Below are 20,029 nucleotides of genomic sequence, written 5' to 3'. Positions count from 1 at the left end.
GGTTGGCTTTGTAAGAGGCCATGTATTTTTGGTGGTAAGACTGGGTGAGGGCTTTGAAATCAGACAGATTTGGTTTTAATCTCACCTCTCACTTTCTAGCTGAATGACTTTCCTCATCAGTAAGAATGGGATCATAGGGTTTTGTGAAGATTAAGTCAGATCAGTCATGTTTATAAAAAAAAAAAAACAACAACATTTTAGGACGCCTGGGTGGCTCAGTTGGTTAAACGTCTGACTCTTGATTTTGGCTCGGGTCATGTTCTCACCATTCGAGGGATCAAGCCCCACGTCACATTGGGGTCTGTGCTGACAGCACACAAAGCCTGCCTAGAACTCTCTCTCTCTTCTCTTTCTCTGCCCCTCCCCATGCTCATGCGTGTGCTTTCCCTCTCTCTCCCTCTCTCTCTCTCTCAAAATAAATAAACTTTAAAAAATTAAAAAAAAACATTTCGTGTCTGGGAAATACTAAGCCTCATTAAACATTGTAAGTATTATTGCTTGCTATTATTTACGTTTTGGGTCACTCACTCTAGTGGCATGGAGCTTGACTGAAGGAAGACCAGAGCAAAGACAGAGGAACCATAGTATTGCAGTGATCTAGGCAAGAAATGACAAAGATGCAAAATGTCACTGGGGCTGAAGAAGATTCGGGAATCCAAGATAACTCTTAAGAAGCAGCCTCAGTGGCTGCATGAAGAGAGATACCACCAAAATACAGATATAGGAGGAAGATAAGGATGGGAAAAGATAATTTTGGTTTCAGACATGCAAAGCTTGAGGACTATGCGAGATGGACAATTAGGCTGGCTTTTGCATAAATCTGAAGCTCATTGAGGGCTGGAAAACAAACTGGGGAGTCATGAGGACAGAGATGGTAACTGAATCGATGAGACGGCATTGCCTAGAAGGATGCAGAGGCCTAGAAGAACAGTGAGCTGGGACAGGACTTGGGGGGCACTGACAGTGACACTGTGGAGTGTGGTGGGTGGGGGGAGGTTGGGGTAAAAAACAGGAGAAGCAATCATTAGAACATCATGAGGAAAATTAGGAGGATTTGATACCATGGTAGCCTCTCTACAGTGAGAGGGGTATTTCAGGTTTCGACACTGTTAGATGCAGCCAAGAGGCCTGGTAACATAAGACCTGGAAGACTCTAGTTGGATTGTGCAGCTGAGGTCCTGGTGCTCTGTTGGAGTACAGGCAGCAAACAGCCGTGGCTGAGAACTGGCTGGAAGGTGCCATAGAAAGTGAAGGCAGACCACTTGGGATGTGTTTGAAGGAAACAGGAAGAGTGATGACCACTGAGTAGAGTTGGCTGGATGTATGGAGTAAGTTCAGAAGGTATAGGCCCTAAATTAAGCTTAGATGAGTTACAATGTCAGGAACAAACACATCATTTAAACACAGGATCTGCTTCTCATTAATCATTCTTTCTTCCTTAACTTTCTATGTATCACTAAGAGAATGAATACTTTTGCTACCTCCAAGGCAGACAACTCACAGTTTGGTAGTAAAACAAAAATAATACTAGACATTTATCTCAAGTATTTGAGCATATGATGAAAAGGTATTTTGCCAAAAACGCATAACCTGATTCTACACATGAAGAAACTCAAGCAGTGACATAGTCTGCAAAATGCTGCTACTATTCAAAAGGCGAATAACAAAGAAAGCCAGAGCAATTGCCAGATTGGAGGAAACTAAGAAGGCATGACAATTAACTACCACTTGGGATCCTGGACCAGAAAGAAGGTATTTGCAGGACAATCTGGGATGTCAACAGAGTCTGCAGATTAGTTAATAATATTGTATGAGTGTTGATTTGCTGGTTCTGATAATGGCTATGCCAAGACTTTAACAACTGGAGACAGTGGGTAAAAGGCATATGGGAACTCTTGGGACTATTTTTACAACTTTCTAAAAGTCTGAAATTATTTCAAATATGTGTGCATTTATACGTAATACACTAAACAGCACAGAACTTTAAAATTTTTAATTTTTAAAAAAATTTATTTATTTTTGAGAGAGAGACAGCATGTGAGCAGGGGAGGAGCAGAGAGAGAGGGAGACACAGAATCCGAAGCAGGCGCCAGGCTCTGAGCTGTCAGCACAGAGCCCGACGTGGGGCTCGAGCCCACAAACTGTGAGATCATGACCTGAGCTGAAGTCGGACACTCAACCGACTGAGCCACCCAGGTGCCCCTAAAATTTTTTTAAATGTTTATTTATATTATTTTTGAGAGAAAGATAGACAAAACGTGAGTGGGGGAGGGACAGACAGAGAGAGAGACACAGAATCTGAAGCAGGCTCCAGGCTCTGAGCTGTCAGCACAGAGCCCAATGCAGGGCTTGAACCCACAAACTGTGAGATCATGACCTAAGCTGAAGTCTGAAGCTTAAGCAACTGAGCCACTCAGGTGTCCAATAAACAGCACAGAACTTTAAAATTCAAATGCCATGGGGCGCCTGGGTGGCGCAGTCGGTTAAGCGTCCGACTTCAGCCAGGTCACGATCTCGCGGTCCGGGAGTTCGAGCCCCGCGTCAGGCTCTGGGCTGATGGCTCAGAGCCTGGAGCCTGTTTCCGATTCTGTGTCTCCCTCTCTCTCTGCCCCTCCCCCGTTCATGCTCTGTCTCTCTCTGTCCCAAAAATAAATAAACGTTGAAAAAAAAAATTTAAAATTCAAATGCCATGTTCTTTTGAATGAGTTATGTTTTTGAAGTTTATAACTAAACATACAACTCTTAGTCACATAACCCCCGCCCCTCTGCTTAAAGTAGAGGCTCTTGCATCTAGATTAAGAACCTCTGAAACAAAGACAAAAAAGGAAAAAAAAAATCAAACCCAAGTTTGACACTTTAGCAACTGGGAAAACTAGATATCAGAAATAGAAGAAAGAAAGAAAAAAGGAAAGAAACAGCAACAACGAAAATCCAAAACCCACCTTTGAAAAACATATGAAAATATATGATAAAATATAACAAACCTCTTTTCAAATTTGTAACTGTGCTTGCAAGAAAATAAGATAATTATTAGAGACTGGAAATAGAGGAGCATGTAAACACTGAAGCCAAAGCCGTCCTCGGCAGGAAGGAAGATCTGAGACATCCCCCCAAACCCCTGCCAAGAAGCCAGAACTCTCAAAGGGCTACACCCTCAGCAGAATGGTGACTCTAGAGAACAATGAAGCAATATCTAGCGAAACTGAAGACAGGCGTTCTCTCTACCCAGAAACTCCATTCCTTTCTATGTACCCTGGGAGATGTGCACAGCAAGGTTCATAAAAGGAGGTTCCATTTATAACAAAAAATTAGAAAAAATCTAAATACCGACGATCAGGGTGCTGGAGTGATAATGTTGGCACACTCATACACCGTTAAATCAAACAGCAGTGAAAACAAATGAACGAAAGAGAGCTGCATACATCAACATGGATGAATCTCCCGCATAATGAATAAAAAAACATATTTCAGAAGCATCAATACATTTTACCATTTACATATATTTTTTAAGCATTTGTGTGTTAGATTTTAAGTTTTACTATAAATATTCTATGTACATTTTCATTTCTGTATTCCCACTACCTCTATATTAAAATATATAGATAGCAAAAGCTCGTACGTATAAATACAAATACAGTGAAAGTACAAAAAAGCATAGGAATTAGAAACAGTACACGCAGTGGGCAGTTCCCCTCCTCCAGAGTGGGAGTAGAAGAAATGGAGGCAGGCATAGAGCCTCAACCATGTTGGTCATGTTTTATTTCTCCCGTGGTGATGAATATGTGGGTACTTCTTCCATTTTTAAAAAAACTTGTTTGTATATCTGAAATATTTCACAATAAGCTTTAAAAAAGAAGTGACTGATTTTTACCTCTACTCGTAACCATTTTCCTTTGCAGTGGAAGAGGCAGACTTTCCCACAGAAGGGTAATGAAACGAAGTACTCGGAGGTCATGTGCTACAAAACAGAAATGCGTGACACGTTTATTACTCTTAGCAAGGAGCGTATTGCTACACCACCAGAAAAACATCACTGTGGCTCAGGCTCACTGGGGCACCTGCACTTCGCCAGGCTTCCCATGAGGAGTCTGCTGTGGTGCGTGTACGAGGGTGATGGGATTTCTACCTTATTTCTCAGACATTACTGATGGCATCTTCTACTCTCCCTCCTCACACATGGCCCATAAATCAGACCTGTTAAAATGTCTACAAACATAAGTGTGCAGGTCAGTATGATGTATCCAGGCACGAGTGCCATCAGTTAAACATGAAGAGGGAGGATGAATCTGCCAAAAAGGAGGAGAAGAGCCTGGATGAAAGTGAGGTTGGGCTAGCTGTCCAGAAGGCCTCTTCCTGCCAACTTTTAACATTTAGATTCAAAGACGAGATTTTTACTTCCAAAACAAGTGTTATCAACACAAATATGGGTGTCAGTGCCAGTGAAATGGCAACAAATCACGACCATAGGCCTCTTCATCCTCCCCTTTGCTGTAGCTTAAAGCTGAGGACCTGTCACAGTCTCCTCCATTCAGGGTGAATGTTTGTACTCTCCCCAAAGGCAGTGTCTCCATTTGGGTTACCAGTGCACTGGGGACTATCGAGAGGACTTTTCACCACCATGAATAATAAGCACATGCATGCAAATGAGTCACTGGAGTCAGCTTCTCTAGATGTCTTAGATTTCTCCAAGATAGATTAGCAAACCAAACTTAAGCAATGACCCTGAGATACAGCTAAGACATCTGTAATACAGAAAGAGACAAAGCTACAGATCTGATGCCTCAGTTCTAGGCTGTAGTCTGAATACAAGTCTAACCCGATTCAGCACAAATATTTTAGAATACCTATTCTATGTAGGATACTTGATTAGATTCTGTAGTACCTAAATGAATTAGGTCCTTACCAGTACCTGCCAAGGCTCTGTCTCTGCCCTCAAGAAGCCTACACTGTGTAAGGCAAACGAATACCCAAACAGCAAAACTACAATGTTGCAAATGAAGCCACGAGGCACTTTGGTGTGCTTGGGAGGTTGGAGGGAAGGGTTCACTTCTAAGGGCAAGAGGGTCAGGACCCACATGGCATTAGGACTTAATCACTCAAAACCAAGCATATTCTGGATTACAATTGTAACGCCCTAAGAGAGGTAAGAACATCACCTTAGAACTTTAAAACAAAACCTCCTCAGATCCTGGTTTAGAAAATAATACTAGAATCAAAGGGTAAGGAGCTTATTAATAAATTTAAACACAGAACCACATTTACCAAGGCAGTAGGTTCTCATGGACCATAAAGAGCTTGGGGAGTGATGCTTTAGAAGTTTTCTTCTCCTCCTAGATTCCATGGTTTTGTCTTTGCCCCAGGCAGGGGAGTCAGCTGGCTCTAGCACACAAAGTCACAGCGGCCGCACTGTAGCATCATCAACTGTGCCTTGTAAATAACAAACCTGCCAGTCGCTGGGCCCTTACTCTGTGCCAGGTGCTGTGCTAAGCAGTTTGGCTGCTACTCCTCACAACAATCCTATGGATATATACACTGTTATTATCCTCATTTTGTAATGCAGAAACCAGTAGTTTTTTGTTTTTTAAGTTCTGCAGTCCAGGACTCTTACCTACCATTCTACAGCTTCTACCTTGAATTGTTCAAAAACTACACTTATACCATTTGGTGACCATTCTTGTTTGGAACTGAGAATTTTCGAGGTGGATGTCGCTCTGCCGTACCTTACAATGGAAGTAGTCCTCTATCTTATGCAGAAGGTCGTTGAGCTTGTTCAGACCTTTACAAGGCACCTGGCAGTAGAGTGTGCCATCAGAGCAAATATTAGTCACTCTGACATTTGTGTACATAGCATCAATCTGGAACAAAGGACACACCAAGGAAGCTTGAGACTAGAGCACAGCTCTTACCTACTTTAGGGGTATCTACCTAAATAATCACATTAAAAGTCTTTGCATTTTAACATCTTTTAAGCAAGCAGGAGAATAGATAGGATGATAGAATAAAATTTGAAACTTAAATGTGAAAACCTCATTTGGAGACCTCTCTTTCCAAAAGGAATATCTGATATCATTGTTTCAGGGACAAAGTACACATTTTGCAAACATTAATTACCACATTTCATTGCCTGAAAGGCTAAGTGTCTTTCATTTTGGTTTATTTTCTACCTATTAATTTAGAAAAATAATTATTACATAAAAAATACTTTTTGCAACATTAACATAAATGAAAATAAAAAACTCTCACAAAATCAGTCCCATCATCAGCCTACTTTCCTACCTGTGTTTATCGGCTGCATGAATGTTAGTAATTTTTAAAAATTATAATCATAGCAAAGGCTTAATTTTGGCCAACTTTTAGTCAAATCATGATATAAAGAGAATTCACTGTTGTCCTACTTATTAAACAAATGTTTTCCCAATGTTGCCATGGGAAACCATTTAAAATGGGTGATGGGCAGGGGTGCCTGGGTGGCTCAGTCAGTTAAGCGTTCGACTTTGGCTCAGGTCATGATCTCACAGTTCATGGGTTCAAGCCCCTCATGGGGCTCTGTGCTGACAGTTCAGAGCCTGGAGCCTGCTTTGGATTCTGTGTCTCCCTCTCTCTCTGCCCCTCCCCGACTCACGCTCTGTCTCTCAAAAATGGATAAAGTTAAAATAAATAAATAAATAAAATAAAATGGGTGATGGGCATTGAGGGGGCACTCGTTGGGATGAGCACTGGGTGTTGTATGTAAGCGATGAATCACGGAAATCTACTCCCAAAACCAAGAGCACACTGTATATATACACTGTATGTTAGCTAACTTGACAATTATATATATATAATATATAATATATTATATATAATATATATTTACAAATACTTAAATATATATTTAATAATAAATAAATGTAAATAAAATAAAAATAAATATAAAAAATATATATATTTAAAATAAATATATAATAAAAAAATAAAATGACCATTTTTAACATCTCATCTTATTCTTTAGAGTAGCTGTTCTATAATTTATTTAAAGATTTCCTTCTTTGTGGAAAATTTATGTTTTTTACCTTTTAAAACTGTAAAAGCTAACAATTTAATAAACATCTTCACTTATCTAACTTTCTGTTCTTTTGTATTATCTGCTTCTATTATCTTTGCAAAATAATTTCTTATAAAATATAATTTTACTCTAGAAACTGGGAAATAAAACAAAAACCCAATTCCTAATAATTCCTATTTATGTTTTGGCCTTCTTTTCCCCTCTTCCAGTGACCCCCCCCCCCTTTTCTCCCTTGACACACAGGCAACCTGTCCCTATCAATTGCTAGCCTAAAATTTATACCATTCTTTTCCGCTACCTTTCTTCCCTACAGTGTGTGTGACAGACAACTAGAGTGGTCACAGTGCTACCTGAAGGTGAACCTCTAGAGACTTGTCGCAGATGGCCTTTAAGCAGGTGGCATTAATATTGACGTCATCTTCTCCCGAGGTGTCGTATAGAACAACAAGCGGAATATCTGCTTTGTCAAGTATTTCCACAGCAAAGATCTTTCCACAAGTTAAAGATTCAACCACCTTCACTAAATCAGGATCATCACTTAAAACCTCCAACCCTGAAAAATATTGACTATTTTAATTTCTACTTAATTAGCAGAATCATTTTAAGATAAATAGACTGCATGGGACTGTTTGGGCCGCTTACTGTAACAGTGAATCTACTACCAAATACTTATAAATTTTCTAGGGAAGCTTTGTTTTACACTCTTGTTCACGTTACCCATTCTTAGGTTTTAAAATATATATATTGTAGTGAGAATACCTTTTTGAATGATTACACAAAGGCAGGCAATCTTACAACAAAAAGAAAAGTTGATGGTCTATCAGAATTTCTACCTTAGCAGAAATGGACTTCACTTTATATACCAACACATATTTAAAACAAAAAGACTAATACACACAAGAAGCTATCAGTCAGTCATATCTGCCAGTTATGTATTTGTAATGTTTTTCCTAAAAATTTACCCTTGATCTTTAAAATTTTCTAATTAAATATACAATTGTTTCATATAAAATGAACATGCATTTATTGGAAATTTATACAATTATTTTCTTTCTTTATTTCTTCTTAAGTACACCATGATGGTTCTGAGTATACCAAAGAACGTTGTGATTTATCAAAGAAAGATTAAATTGTATTTAACATAATATAGGTATTAGGTGAATTTCACTGTGGTCTACTTAACTCTTTAAATTCTTTGAAAATTGTAATTCTATGTAACATATACATGGCAACTCTAAGTTATTCTTTTAAACTAATTAAAACTAGCTCATCATTTCCCCAATGGTGTCATGAGGTCCATTTCTGTATTTTTCCCTTGAAATCCATAAACACGAGTTCAGAGTCCCTGTGAGCTACCTCTCTCTTCTTGTTCTCTCTTCTGGACACATAACGTCACAGCTTTCACCAAATCTCTCATCTCAGCATCCTGAATCTTGTCCTACGCTCCTGATACGTTCTTTTCAAAACTAACTCCCACAGGCTTATAAGAGGCTTCTAAAACTACTTGGGATCTACCTCACAGACAGAGCCATACCCAGCCCCACTGGCATAAAAACCCTTTCTGGATGAGAAGGAGGTATTTCTCACAGGGCTAATTTTCATTGAAGAATTGTGATCACTTTCTGAATTTAGCTCAGGCTCTCCTGGCATGATGCTTACACACTCCCGTGTCTTTCCTCATATTAACACGGCCACTATATCCTCCATGCTTGTAGGTTACTCCTACAGCATCCCTCTCACACACAAGAGGAGGAAAGAAAAGAACAATGGTATGTGGACTGTGCCAGAGAAGGATGAACTTGGGCTTGGGTGCATGAAGGTGCATTAGGTGATAACAAGCAGTAGCCAGAGGCCACCTCAGTGGGGAAGAAGTGGAGAGTCACTTCCCAACAGGTCAAATAACAGGATCCAAACTGATCAAATCCCATGATACAGGCAGGGCCTCTGGCTGGCATTGCTAGGGCAGTTTGAACAACAACAACAAAACCTTTAAGATGGCCAATAGACATTCGCATAATAAAGTATAATAAAAACATTATAACATATTGATAATGGTCACATCTTGTAAAGACATTAAACATGAATTTATTTATACCTTTCAAGAAATAACTCATTATAAGACCTTGAGATACTTAGGTCATTTTGGGATTTAACCGCCCAAAGGTACAATGGTAATAATGTATCAAAATGGAGAGCGCTTTAAAAAAAGTTCCTCTTACCTGCTAGCTTACACTTTGTAGCTTGGAATGAGAGTGAACAGAACTTTGGGTTCAATTTGTATGCTTTGCTCTTTTCAATATTTTCACTAAAACCATAGTCAACATAGCATACCTAATGATAAGAAAAACATCATTTAGGCTCAAGTAAAATTCTTCATCCTCACTTCTTAAAAAACATCTGACACATTTGATTGGTTCCATTTATTCCCTAAAAACAAGTTCAGTGGCTCTAGACTTCCTGGAAAATGGCAGGGGTGGTGCCCCTGACTTAGTCCAGAAAGGAAAGGCTAGGGCTGGGACCAGGGAAGCCAGGGCCCCAGACTCCAAGCCTCACTCCTCTTCGCCAACAGGAAGAACGAGGTAAGACTGAACTCAGTCAGATGCCTTGTAGCTGCCAGCTTCTCAGCAGCACAACTGTCCAGATCCACAGCCCTGACTGCCCCTGCCCCTTCCTGTCTTGATTTCCGTACTTCCGCTAATGATGCGCATCCTTAGGGAGCAGGATTGGTTTCTAGAGAGGGTGTCACCTACAGAGGAGTATTTATCAGATTTGAAATCCCCAAAACAGCACTTGTGACTACTTACTCCCAGCTATGCGCTTTGAGAGATCCAGATGCTTTCTGTCGATGACAACAATGGCGTTATGGCTAGATAACAGGGAATTCTGCACTGTAAAAATAGGTACTTCCCAGTGGAGCAAAGCTGGGTTAGGCCTTCAGCCAGCTCAACAAAAGGCCCCAGATCTGCTGGACAGAGCTCTGTGTTTGCAGAAACCTGCACGACTCTTCCTCACCATTAGCACAGATCACTGAGAGCTTGGATGTTATCTCTGGAATATTAATAATATCTTCTATTGGAAAGAAATGTATTAAAAAAAGCTTCTTCTTTTTTTTTTTTTTTTTTGAAAATAAAATCTAGGAGTGCCTGGGTGGCTCAGTCAGTTAAGTGTCCGACCTCAGGTCATGATCTCAGCGTTTGTGGGTTCGAGACCCATGTCAGGCTCTGTGCTGACAGCTTGGAGCCTAGAGCCTGCTTCGGATTCTGTGTCTCCCTCTTTATCTGCCCCTTCCCAACTCATGTGAGTGCTCTTTCCCCCTCTCTCTCTCTCAAAAATAAAAGCATTTTAAAAATTTAAAACCATAAAATAAAACTAGAAATAATGAGCTGTGGTTTAGAATGATAACTATAGAACGATAACTAATAATCTGAGGGAAAGCATTAAAAACCTAGTATGCTTCTCTAATTAAAACAGATGACAGCTATTCAAACAAAACAGAAACCAGAGCGAAGGCACCACTAAGAAATACCATGTAGCAGAGAGCCAGGTGCTTTCACTTTCTGTAGAAAAATTAAGCCCAAAGGCCAGCTTCCTAGTACCTAGATTCTGGTACTAAACAGACAAAACAGAAATTCTCCCCAGCAGGGAATCAAATGAAAAAAAGAAGAGATGCAGAGACTCTAAATACCCTTCCAGACCACCTGATAAGTGGGTCTGTGGGGCCTGTATGTCATGATGGAGATAATCATCTCCCAGAGTCCCTATCTTGATTCAGGGCTTCTGTAGGCCGAGATCTGTGGCGCAGCCATTTAGGCGCCCGGGCCCTTTACTCCAGTCCCAAAGCAGCACCTGTTCTTCTTTCCCATAAGCCTCAGGAGTCAGGCAACACTTGTTTCCTTTAATAGCTATCACTACCTACAACTTGGACTCTGCTCTTCCCAGACCTAGAATGCAGAGAACACGGTCTACCAATAGGACATAATATCAGTAGGACATAATCATCATTCCAGGGAAATTCAGTCTGTATTCCTAGCATCAAAAGACTAAAGAATAACTGCTCCAAAATCTTCAAAGGATTTCCGTAACGTTTGGAGCTTGTTCTCTTTCCTTTCTTTCTTTCTGAATCAAACACTGTGCATTTGTATGGCAGCTGCGGTGTACAAAACACTTGCTCATGGGTTGCGAGTTTGACTCACACCGTACTCTGCCCTGCGCTGCTGAGTGGAGTTTCTCTCCCTAATGCCTTGGGATCAGCACAAGCAGCCCAGGCCTGGAGCGGAGCCCCAGTCTGTTCCTGGTTCTCTGGCACCATCAAGTGGCCGTAGACCTCACCGCGCCACCTGAGTGATAATCCGACATCCTTGGGATGCCGGTCTGGGTTGGGCCCAATCCAGCACCCACTTCAGGGCATGACTTCATACTCCTGTTTCCCACACTCACCAAAGATTGACAAGTGGAAAGCAAGGAGGGAATTGTATTCGTTGCCAGGCACAGCACAGCTCAAGAGAAACAGACTTGCTAAGTAGCGGGGGTTTCTCCAGAGAAAAGGAGAACTGCATGTCTGTCTGCTTCACAGGGTTGAGGGGAACAAGCTCAGAACAGAATTGTTCCATGGACTGCAGTCTAAGAGCTTATGAGACCGTATAACATACTGAGATGCCCCCTTCACCCCCAACACCAGCCACGGCTCTTAGCAATCCGATGCCACAGCTGGTGATCTCTCCCCGATGGGATACTTTCTTCTTCTGGCTTTCATGACACTGCCCTTTTGGTTTTTACTTCTTCTTTAGCCAATCTTAAGATTGTGTGAAAGGTTTTCTTTCCCAGAGGAGGTTCCAGTTGAAGACGGCGTCACAAGAACAGAGTGTTTTCATGCAGGGAAGGGCATCTGAGATACAGATAAGGGGATGGAGGGACTTGACCAGGGGCACATGACTATTCCCAGGCAGAGGCAGGACTAAGGCCCAAGCCGCTAATCGCACTGTGCTTCCCACTGGCTCAGTTCTCTGCTTGGTCCTTAACGTGTTCCAGATTTTTTTTTCCCCAAACTTTATCCACATATAATTTACATTGAATGAAAAATGCCCATTTAAAGTATACAGTTTGATGAGCTGTGATAAAGGTATATATCCATACAATGACCATGATAATCAAGATACAGACCACATCCACCACTTCAAAAATTCCCCCTTACCCCCTTCCAATTAAGCCCCCTCCACCTCCTGTCACAGGCAACCATTGATCTGATTTCTATCACTATAGATGAATTTCTGGCTGTTCTTTTTTTTTTTTTTTTTTTTTTAATTTTTTTTTTGAACGTTTATTTATTTTTGGGACAGAGAGAGACAGAGCATGAACAGGGGAGGGGCAGAGAGAGAGGGAGACACAGAATCGGAAACAGGCTCCAGGCTCCGAGCCATCAGCCCAGAGCCCGACGCGGGGCTCGAACTCCCGGACCGCGAGATCGTGACCTGGCTGAAGTCGGACGCTTAACCGACTGCGCCACCCAGGCGCCCCAAATTTCTGGCTGTTCTTAGCCATCACTTATCTGGAATCAGACAGGATAGCTCTTTTGTATCTGACTGCTCTCACAGTTCATGAGTTTTAACCATGTGACTGTTTTCAGTAGTTCATGCCTTTTTTGTGTGTTGACTAGTATTCCATTCTATGAATATACTACAATTTGCTCATACATTCACCTATTGGTAAGCATTTGGGTTGTTTCCCATTTGGAACTAGTAATAATAAAGCTGCTCCAAACTTGTGTCCAAGCCTTTTGGTGGACCTATATTTTCACTTCTCTTGTGTAAAGACTTAGGGGTCAGATGGTAAGTGTAATAACTTTCCAAGAAACTGCCAAACCGTTCCAATTTTCAGATTTTTATAGTCAGACCAAATTGCTTAAAAACTGTATCTTTGTAGATTTAGTTAAAGAATTTCCTAAATTTCTCTGTGAGTGGCTAAGGGTGGCTCGGTGGTTAGGGTGAGCTTGCTTCCATAGAGGGCCAGGGCCTCTTGTATTGAACCATCTGGGTGAGAAACAGCAAGTACCCTTTCTGACCCTCCTGACCCTGTGCCTGGGGCCAGGGGTTTCAGGGCAGAGTATCTGATGGACCTAAGCCCAGGTTCAGTGAGCAGTATCTGCACTCAGTGACACACAAAGGTTATTTGCCAGGGACTGACAACACCATAATTAAATAGGTTTCAAATTATGGAACAGAGGCTGCAGAAATAGAAGTATATTTCCCTGCTTGCAAAACCCAGACAAAACTGTGCCTTGAGAGTAAGAGAGTTCTCATTCTCCATCTCTGCACTGAAGGAAAGAAGAAGCCATGGGGCAGAGGTTGACAGCCAAGAACATGGCCAAGTCTGGAAGTCTTGGAGCCTGCTGATGCAAGAGACAGGCCAAAGAGTCCTCTGACTTCTCCAAGAGGACGGACAGTGCAACACTCAGCTCTTGGGGCACAACCTGAGTCCTGTTGGGGTCCTCGGCTGGCTGCATAAGAGGGGAGGGGGGGATGTCACGTCCTCTGGTCTGTATTGCTTCCCTTACTCCAAAGTGCTGATCTTGCTAGGAATCCCACAGAGCTTTGATCGGTAATTATTATGTCTCTCCTGAAAATGGAAATAAAGACCCTTTCCTGATTATATCATGGGTTATGAATACTGCCATGGAGAAGACTTTTTTCTTCTTTTTTTTTTAAACTCGAACTCTGAGATCATATGACTACCATGGACTTAAAAGCTGATAGGGATAATCTTTTACAGATATTATCTTGTCAACTTCTGGAAAAAACTAAATGGAGTTAGGAAGGACACAATATTAGAAGCAACACCTACGTTTGAAAAATAATGTGTGCCTCTTCATAATGCTATGACAAAGTAAACAGTGCTTGCCTTTATTTTGTTTTCATCCATCGAGATGATCTGTGCCCGTAACCAAGCATCTTCCTCAGCATTTACAGCCAGTAACTGCCCAACATGCACAGTTTGGACTGGTGTGATCTTGGGGTTCTTACTGTAATACTCCTTCATCTCATCTTCCATTAATTCCTGAGCAGCAGAATAGTCTTTGCCCACATACCTGAATTAGTTAAAGGAAGAGACCACAAATGAAGCAACCCAGAAGGAGGAAAATGACAGGAATTCACCAGGAATTCACTAACGACACTCTCATTTCTTTTCTACTGCCATCTTTCCAGTCTCAGACATGGATTATGTCAATGGGTAGGAGAACACGTATTTAGCAAACATTTCTGTCTTGATAAAGGAAAATATAATATTATGGGGCTCATGTAAAACAACACCAGGGCCGAACACACCAGATCAAATGCTTGACAACAATCCAGACAGCTGGAGGATGTAACAGTAAGCAGTCAGGGAAACTTCGGTGAGGGTGAGGCTGAGAAAAGATTCAAGGGAAGGGAAGAGAGGAAAATATGGTGGAAAATGGAGACACCAGTGCAGGCCAGATTAGCAAGAGTCTGCTTAAGATTTTTTTACTAAGGCTGCTGGAAATCTTTGTGGATTACTGAGAAGAGAATCCAGTTGGTGGTTTTGCCTTAAGGCTGCGTTTGAACAAGACTCAAGCCCTGACAACCAACGAAATTTTAAGAGAGAAAAACAAAGCCTTAAATGCACTAAACACAACCATGTGACAACCCATCTCCCCAGCTTACTGGACAAGTTTAAACAAATTACAACAAAACATTGAGCTCTGATACCCTTAAAGAGATGATAGCTTCTAGCTAAATCTCTCTTAAATTGTATGCTTTCTGAGAAGGCTTTTTCAGGATATGGCCTATCTCCTTCTACAATTTTCTGCTGTTAAAACTGCAGTCACCTCGTCCCAGTTGATTATTAAAACACACTATTTCCCTTTGTGCCACAAATAGGCTCTTGTGTTCTTGCCTTTTAGTACTTAGGGACAATTCCATCAAAGGCCTCTTTCTAGGATGTGAAACCCAGCAAATCAAGTTCAGCTCCTATAACAGGAGCTGTCTCAACCACAGGATGAAGCCTTTTTAGCTGGCAGCTATGCTGTAACGGCACCAGAATCACTGACTAGGGAGATGGGGGGTATGCCAACAAGCACATTGCCCTTTGCACTGTTCCGCTTTTACCCAGGGCCCAAGTGCTCCTATACAGCTTTAAGAGACTACTCTTCTGAAAATGTTTTCATGCATTCTTGGTAACTATCAGCAGGACAGAAGATACCCTATTCAATCTATTTGTTACTAGAGTTAAAAAAGCTTTAAAAGGTCCTACACAAAATGAAAAGAATGCCTCTTTTGAGCAATGGCTATTTTAAAACCAAATATTGCATGCATCTTATTTACTCCAGAAACAGCTGAAGAAGCTTTGTCACACTCTGCTGGTTAAGTTTACTGAGCTTTACAAATGGTAAGGTGCTGCCTGGGGTGCAGCTGCCTCTCAGCTCTGACGTCCCCCAGGAGGTCTGTAGCTCTGCCGAGTGCCCATTTCCCAGACCTGGAGTCTCACAGGTCCTCCTTTTAGTGCTGCCACGGCCCTGGGAGCCTAACCGGCCCGGAGGCCTGGGCAGCAGCCTGTGACTTGGTCGTGTGTTCAGCACAGGCACCCGCTAGGGAGGAGGAAGGTGGAGAGAAGCAGCATGAAATCCGCTCTCAATGACAACTGGCAGAGAAGAATGGCTACTTGGCTTGGGTGGAGGTGATATTATGGTTGGTGTGACGGTGGGTAGTGGGAAGAATGAAGTCCTGCACTGTCTCCCAATTACCTGAACAAGTGGGCAAAGAATGATATGTAGGCTAATTCAGGTATTCCGTAAGTACAAAGTTTCACAAAGTTAATTTTTGACACTGAAGACAAAGGATTCCCACACTTGATATGAGGTCTGTGCCACAACCCCTCCTCAGACCCTTCATGAGTCACAGGCCTAGTTTCCAGAGCCTACTGTCTACCTGGGTGAAGACATGAATATAGAATAGGGCTCAGCCTGGTTGGAATCTACTGAGTCTCTGGGTTGGTGGGTGGGGGATGCCATTGACCTTGGGTGGATCTAACAGCACACATTACCCATCATGCTTGCTGGCTGCCAGCAACTGTGCTGAACAGGTAGAATGCTAACTCCAGGATTCAAATTTATATTGGAAAAGGGGATCTAAACAATCTGAAGACCTGGACCTAATCATCCTGACATAGATTAGAACCCTTCTACTGAAGTCCCGGACCTGATCCAGATTCCTGCCAACCCTTGGTTAGAACATCAGAAATCATATGATCTGTCGATGTCGAGCCCAGTGCTGGGTGCTTGGTCTCTGACAACAGATCCGACAGCTAATAGTAACACACACCAAAGGATCCTGCCAGGGAGGCAGACTTAGATTTCTTCTAAACAGTAGGAGTTAGCAATGTGCTCCTCAACATCCTTCCTTTACTTCAATTTATTAGTGAACCACAGTGGAATCCCCAACCCTCAACAATCCATTTACATCTTCAGGCAATACAGCATCTTAGAATAAAAGCTTTATTCATTTACTACCTCTGTACAGAATAAGACCTCTCTAAAGGTTCTGTACAATCTAGTTTGAGCATACCAAGACACTTGATTCCACTTCATTATCCACTCAGACTCTTACCTATGATTCTCTGGAGAAGTAACAGCCCAAATTTCAACATTTTGGTTGAAGAAGCCTGGACACTGTTCTGATTCAGCCTTTTCCTTTTCTGTCCACAGCCATACTCTAGGCTGGTGCCTCCAGAGATCCAGCTACACTGGTTCCATTCTTTATCCCAAGTTAGAAACTACAAATTATAGTCTTTTAATATCTTCTATGTATTCTATATTTTCTCCAAAAGTCCATGTCGGGTGCCTGGGGCTGAACCATCTTTTGTAATTCCAGCTATCATCAGCCACTTTGGCAATGGTTCTTCCGCCCAGGCAACGATGATATCAAAAGGACCAAGTAACCAGAGAGTACCTTTGGCTCCAAGGGCTAATCTTATGTATTGTACTAGGTAGGCAGTGCTTGGCTATTTTGACTTCTGTAAAATGCTACACAGTCCCAGATTAAATAGTATTACCTACCTAGTGGGTGACTTACTTATTCTATGGATTAGACATTCATTGCTTTTGATATACACAGTTATCATTATGCTTTTGACATAGATTCTTCTTGCATTCAGACCATATTATCATTCCAATTTTAATACTGTTATCTTTTCTCATGAGAACAGTTGCATATTTAACAAATCTACCAAATATTCAGAATATATGCAGAGATTAATTTTTTAAAGTGCTTTGATTTCAAGATGCTCACTGTCTACTGGGAGAGACAAATGTACATATATAACCATTAATGTAGAAGAAATAAGAATTAATCTCCTAAAAGATACAAACACAGTTCTGGCAGTTGAGAGAAATGTACAAGATGTAAAAACAAGAATTACGGTTATACTTCATTATAACTCTACAGAACTAAAAATATACTATTTTTCCTCAACTTCCAGCATCCACGGGAAGAATAGCCAAGTGACAACAGTACAGCAGTATCCTAAAGAATTAGAAAATAAAACTCGCCTGATAACCACTTCATTTGTGTTGCTCAGTTCAACCACCAATACAGATGGGGATGCCTCAGTCGGAATGATTAACGGAGGAACTGGTGTATTCTCCACAAAGGTATCAGCACTTTTGGCAATGTTTTCTTCTATCTGCAAATATTCTTGTTCGACCATAGACTTGATATCATAATCGCCATGTGATTGCCCTGCATCCTTTGGGATTTTGTCAGTGGGCAATGGAAGTTTAGCATAGAGAATGGCCTTCTGGGGATTTCCAGAAATGTAGTCTATGGTGCATACATCAGAAAGCGAGGCAAGATTTTTTAAGGCATCCTCAGGGAATTTCATTTTGTACATGTCCTCAAATGCTTTGGGGAGTGCGCTGGCCCAAAGACCACTTGAATATTTCGCCAGAAGCTCCGCAACTTTCTCTTTAAAGTCTCCTGGCATAACTGCTGGACACCCTTTTAATGGCGGTATTTGTTTTGGAGCAGGTAGTGGGGATGGAGGCACTTTTTCACCATCCAGTTCACTTCTCAAAAGCTGCTTTCTCTTAGCTGGATAAAGAAGTAAATCTTGACCACCACTGCAAGGTTTTTCCACCTGAAATTTTTAAATAAAGCAAATGACAGATATTTCAATGGCTGCAAACAACCTGAAAACACATCAATGCATTTTAAATGAGAATGACACTGTTTTCAAGTCAATCGAGAGAAACAAAAGTGTACATTTTACTCTTCTCAACCACTAAGACTTAATCCCTTGCCTTCATCCACAAACGACATCATGAGCCACGTTTTAGAAATAAACAGGGAAATAAAATAGCACGAATTTCCCTTATGAGGCATCTGGCCTCCAACAACCCTATGAAATCATGAGAGTTTCTGCCCCATAAGCCAGGTATCTCATTTAGTTCTGTCAAATCCAAAGCAACAGCTTACAAACTGACTAAATACAAGGTGGGATGAAGCCGTGAAAAGGTATCAGAACTGTCAGGAATAAACCACTGGGAAGAAAGTTAGGACATCTTCAGACAAACCTGAAGAGCTAGCTTTTTTCTTCTTCTTGTAGTATCCTGAGAAAACCCTTAGCTTTACGTTATTTAGAAAAAGACTCTCCAGAGACAAGGTATAGTTTTTACAACCACTAAAGTAGAAAGTTAGCTAAAAGTTGCCCCTCCAAAGAACAAGAGATAAAAATGCCTGGCATTTGTACATCATCCAATCTCTAATTTTATCTGTGTAACATTTCTGAGAGTTATGGCTCGATGGCATCTCTTTGTATAAGAGAAGAAAGAGAAGAGAAACTGATGCATGGTGCCACTTTTTCCAAGTTGTAAGCCTTTCTATTACTAGACCAGGGTACAAGCTGATCTTACCACCTGTTTTTGCCTTGCCTATGAGCTAATATGATTTGTGTATTTTTAAATGGTTGAAAAAAATCAAAAGAATTATTTTGTGATGTGAAAATTAGATGAAATTCAGCGTACATAAGGTTTTGTTGGAACACAGCCATGCCCATTTGCTTATGCATCGTGGAGGCCTGCTTCTGCAGTTCAGTAGCAGAGTTGAGTGGTTGTGCCAGACTATGGGTAACAATGACACAGCTGTTGGCCCACAAAACCTAAAATATTTACTACCTCTCCCTTTATAAAAAAAGGTTTCTCAACCTTTGATTAGACTGAAGTTAGCATTGACAGCCCTCTAAGATGTTCCTATTTTGTCAGATCCTATTCAGTTATTCCTTAGCTGCAATTTGAGTCCTTGGAAAAACATTCCAGACCACTAAGGTAATAATACAAACTTATAAGAAGTCCTCCCTCTCCCAAGAAGAATAGAATATTAAAGTACACTGAGTAGCTTGTTAGTAAAGAACATTGACCCCTCTAACTCATTTTCTACATAATGCTTAGGAAGAACATAAATATGTACACACAAAGAAGGTATTGTCTTGTTACCCAAGAAGAGCATTAAAAAGTCAAGAGGTGTAGTCAATTGAATATTAAGATAGATACCTTTTAGTCCTGACTATATATTCTAGGTGATACATGAGAAGGATGAATATTAACACAAGTATAAAACATTAGGTTCTCCTCCTCACATTCTTCTGCCAACGTGTGTTGAAGTTTTGAGGACTGGGGGGAAAGTCCATGCCCAAAACCCCAAGCATCAATAAAAGCAGAAGCAACTTAGTCTGCATTTAGCACCTGCTGGCATTCCCTATCATCGTTGGTGGACTCCTGCTGCTGACACCTTTTGACACTCTGGTTGGTGCATTATAGGACAGTTACAGTTTATGTCCCTAATTTTAAGACTTAGGGATATAAATATTTGGACCATTTCTCATTTTGCTCTCAATGGTCTTGAGATTCATGTTTTTATTTTTTTAATTTTTTTATTTAGTTAAAAAATTTTTTTGGTAACATTTATTTATTTTTGAGAG

At 41.1% G+C, this 20,029-nt stretch overlaps 1 protein-coding gene across 5 annotated transcripts in view; it reads right to left on the bottom strand.

The window, feature by feature from the left end:
• Positions 1-20,029, bottom strand: part of TDRD7 (tudor domain containing 7) — a 77,587-nt gene that overhangs the window by 13,677 nt on the left and 43,881 nt on the right. For 4 of the 5 annotated variants that reach the window (XM_086683558.1, XM_086683554.1, XM_086683555.1 and 1 more), the window contains 6 exons: positions 17,604-18,190; positions 13,940-14,126; positions 9,265-9,376; positions 7,396-7,598; positions 5,721-5,855; positions 3,872-3,958 (listed from right to left, as the gene is read on the bottom strand). In XM_086683558.1, coding sequence (XP_086539684.1) covers positions 3,872-3,958; positions 5,721-5,855; positions 7,396-7,598; positions 9,265-9,376; positions 13,940-14,126; positions 17,604-18,190 — 1,311 coding nt within the window. The remainder of the gene's footprint in view (positions 1-3,871; positions 3,959-5,720; positions 5,856-7,395; positions 7,599-9,264; positions 9,377-13,939; positions 14,127-17,603; positions 18,191-20,029) is intronic. The other variant, XM_086683556.1, reaches the window with a different exon arrangement.

The sequence above is a fragment of the Puma concolor genome, chromosome D4 (assembly GCF_028749965.1).
Source record: "Puma concolor isolate L17-30 chromosome D4, mPumCon1.1.hap2, whole genome shotgun sequence".
Classification (NCBI taxonomy): domain Eukaryota; kingdom Metazoa; phylum Chordata; class Mammalia; order Carnivora; family Felidae; genus Puma; species Puma concolor.
The sequence above is the reverse complement of the archived record's forward strand: the minus strand, read 5'-3'. Positions and strand labels throughout refer to the sequence as shown.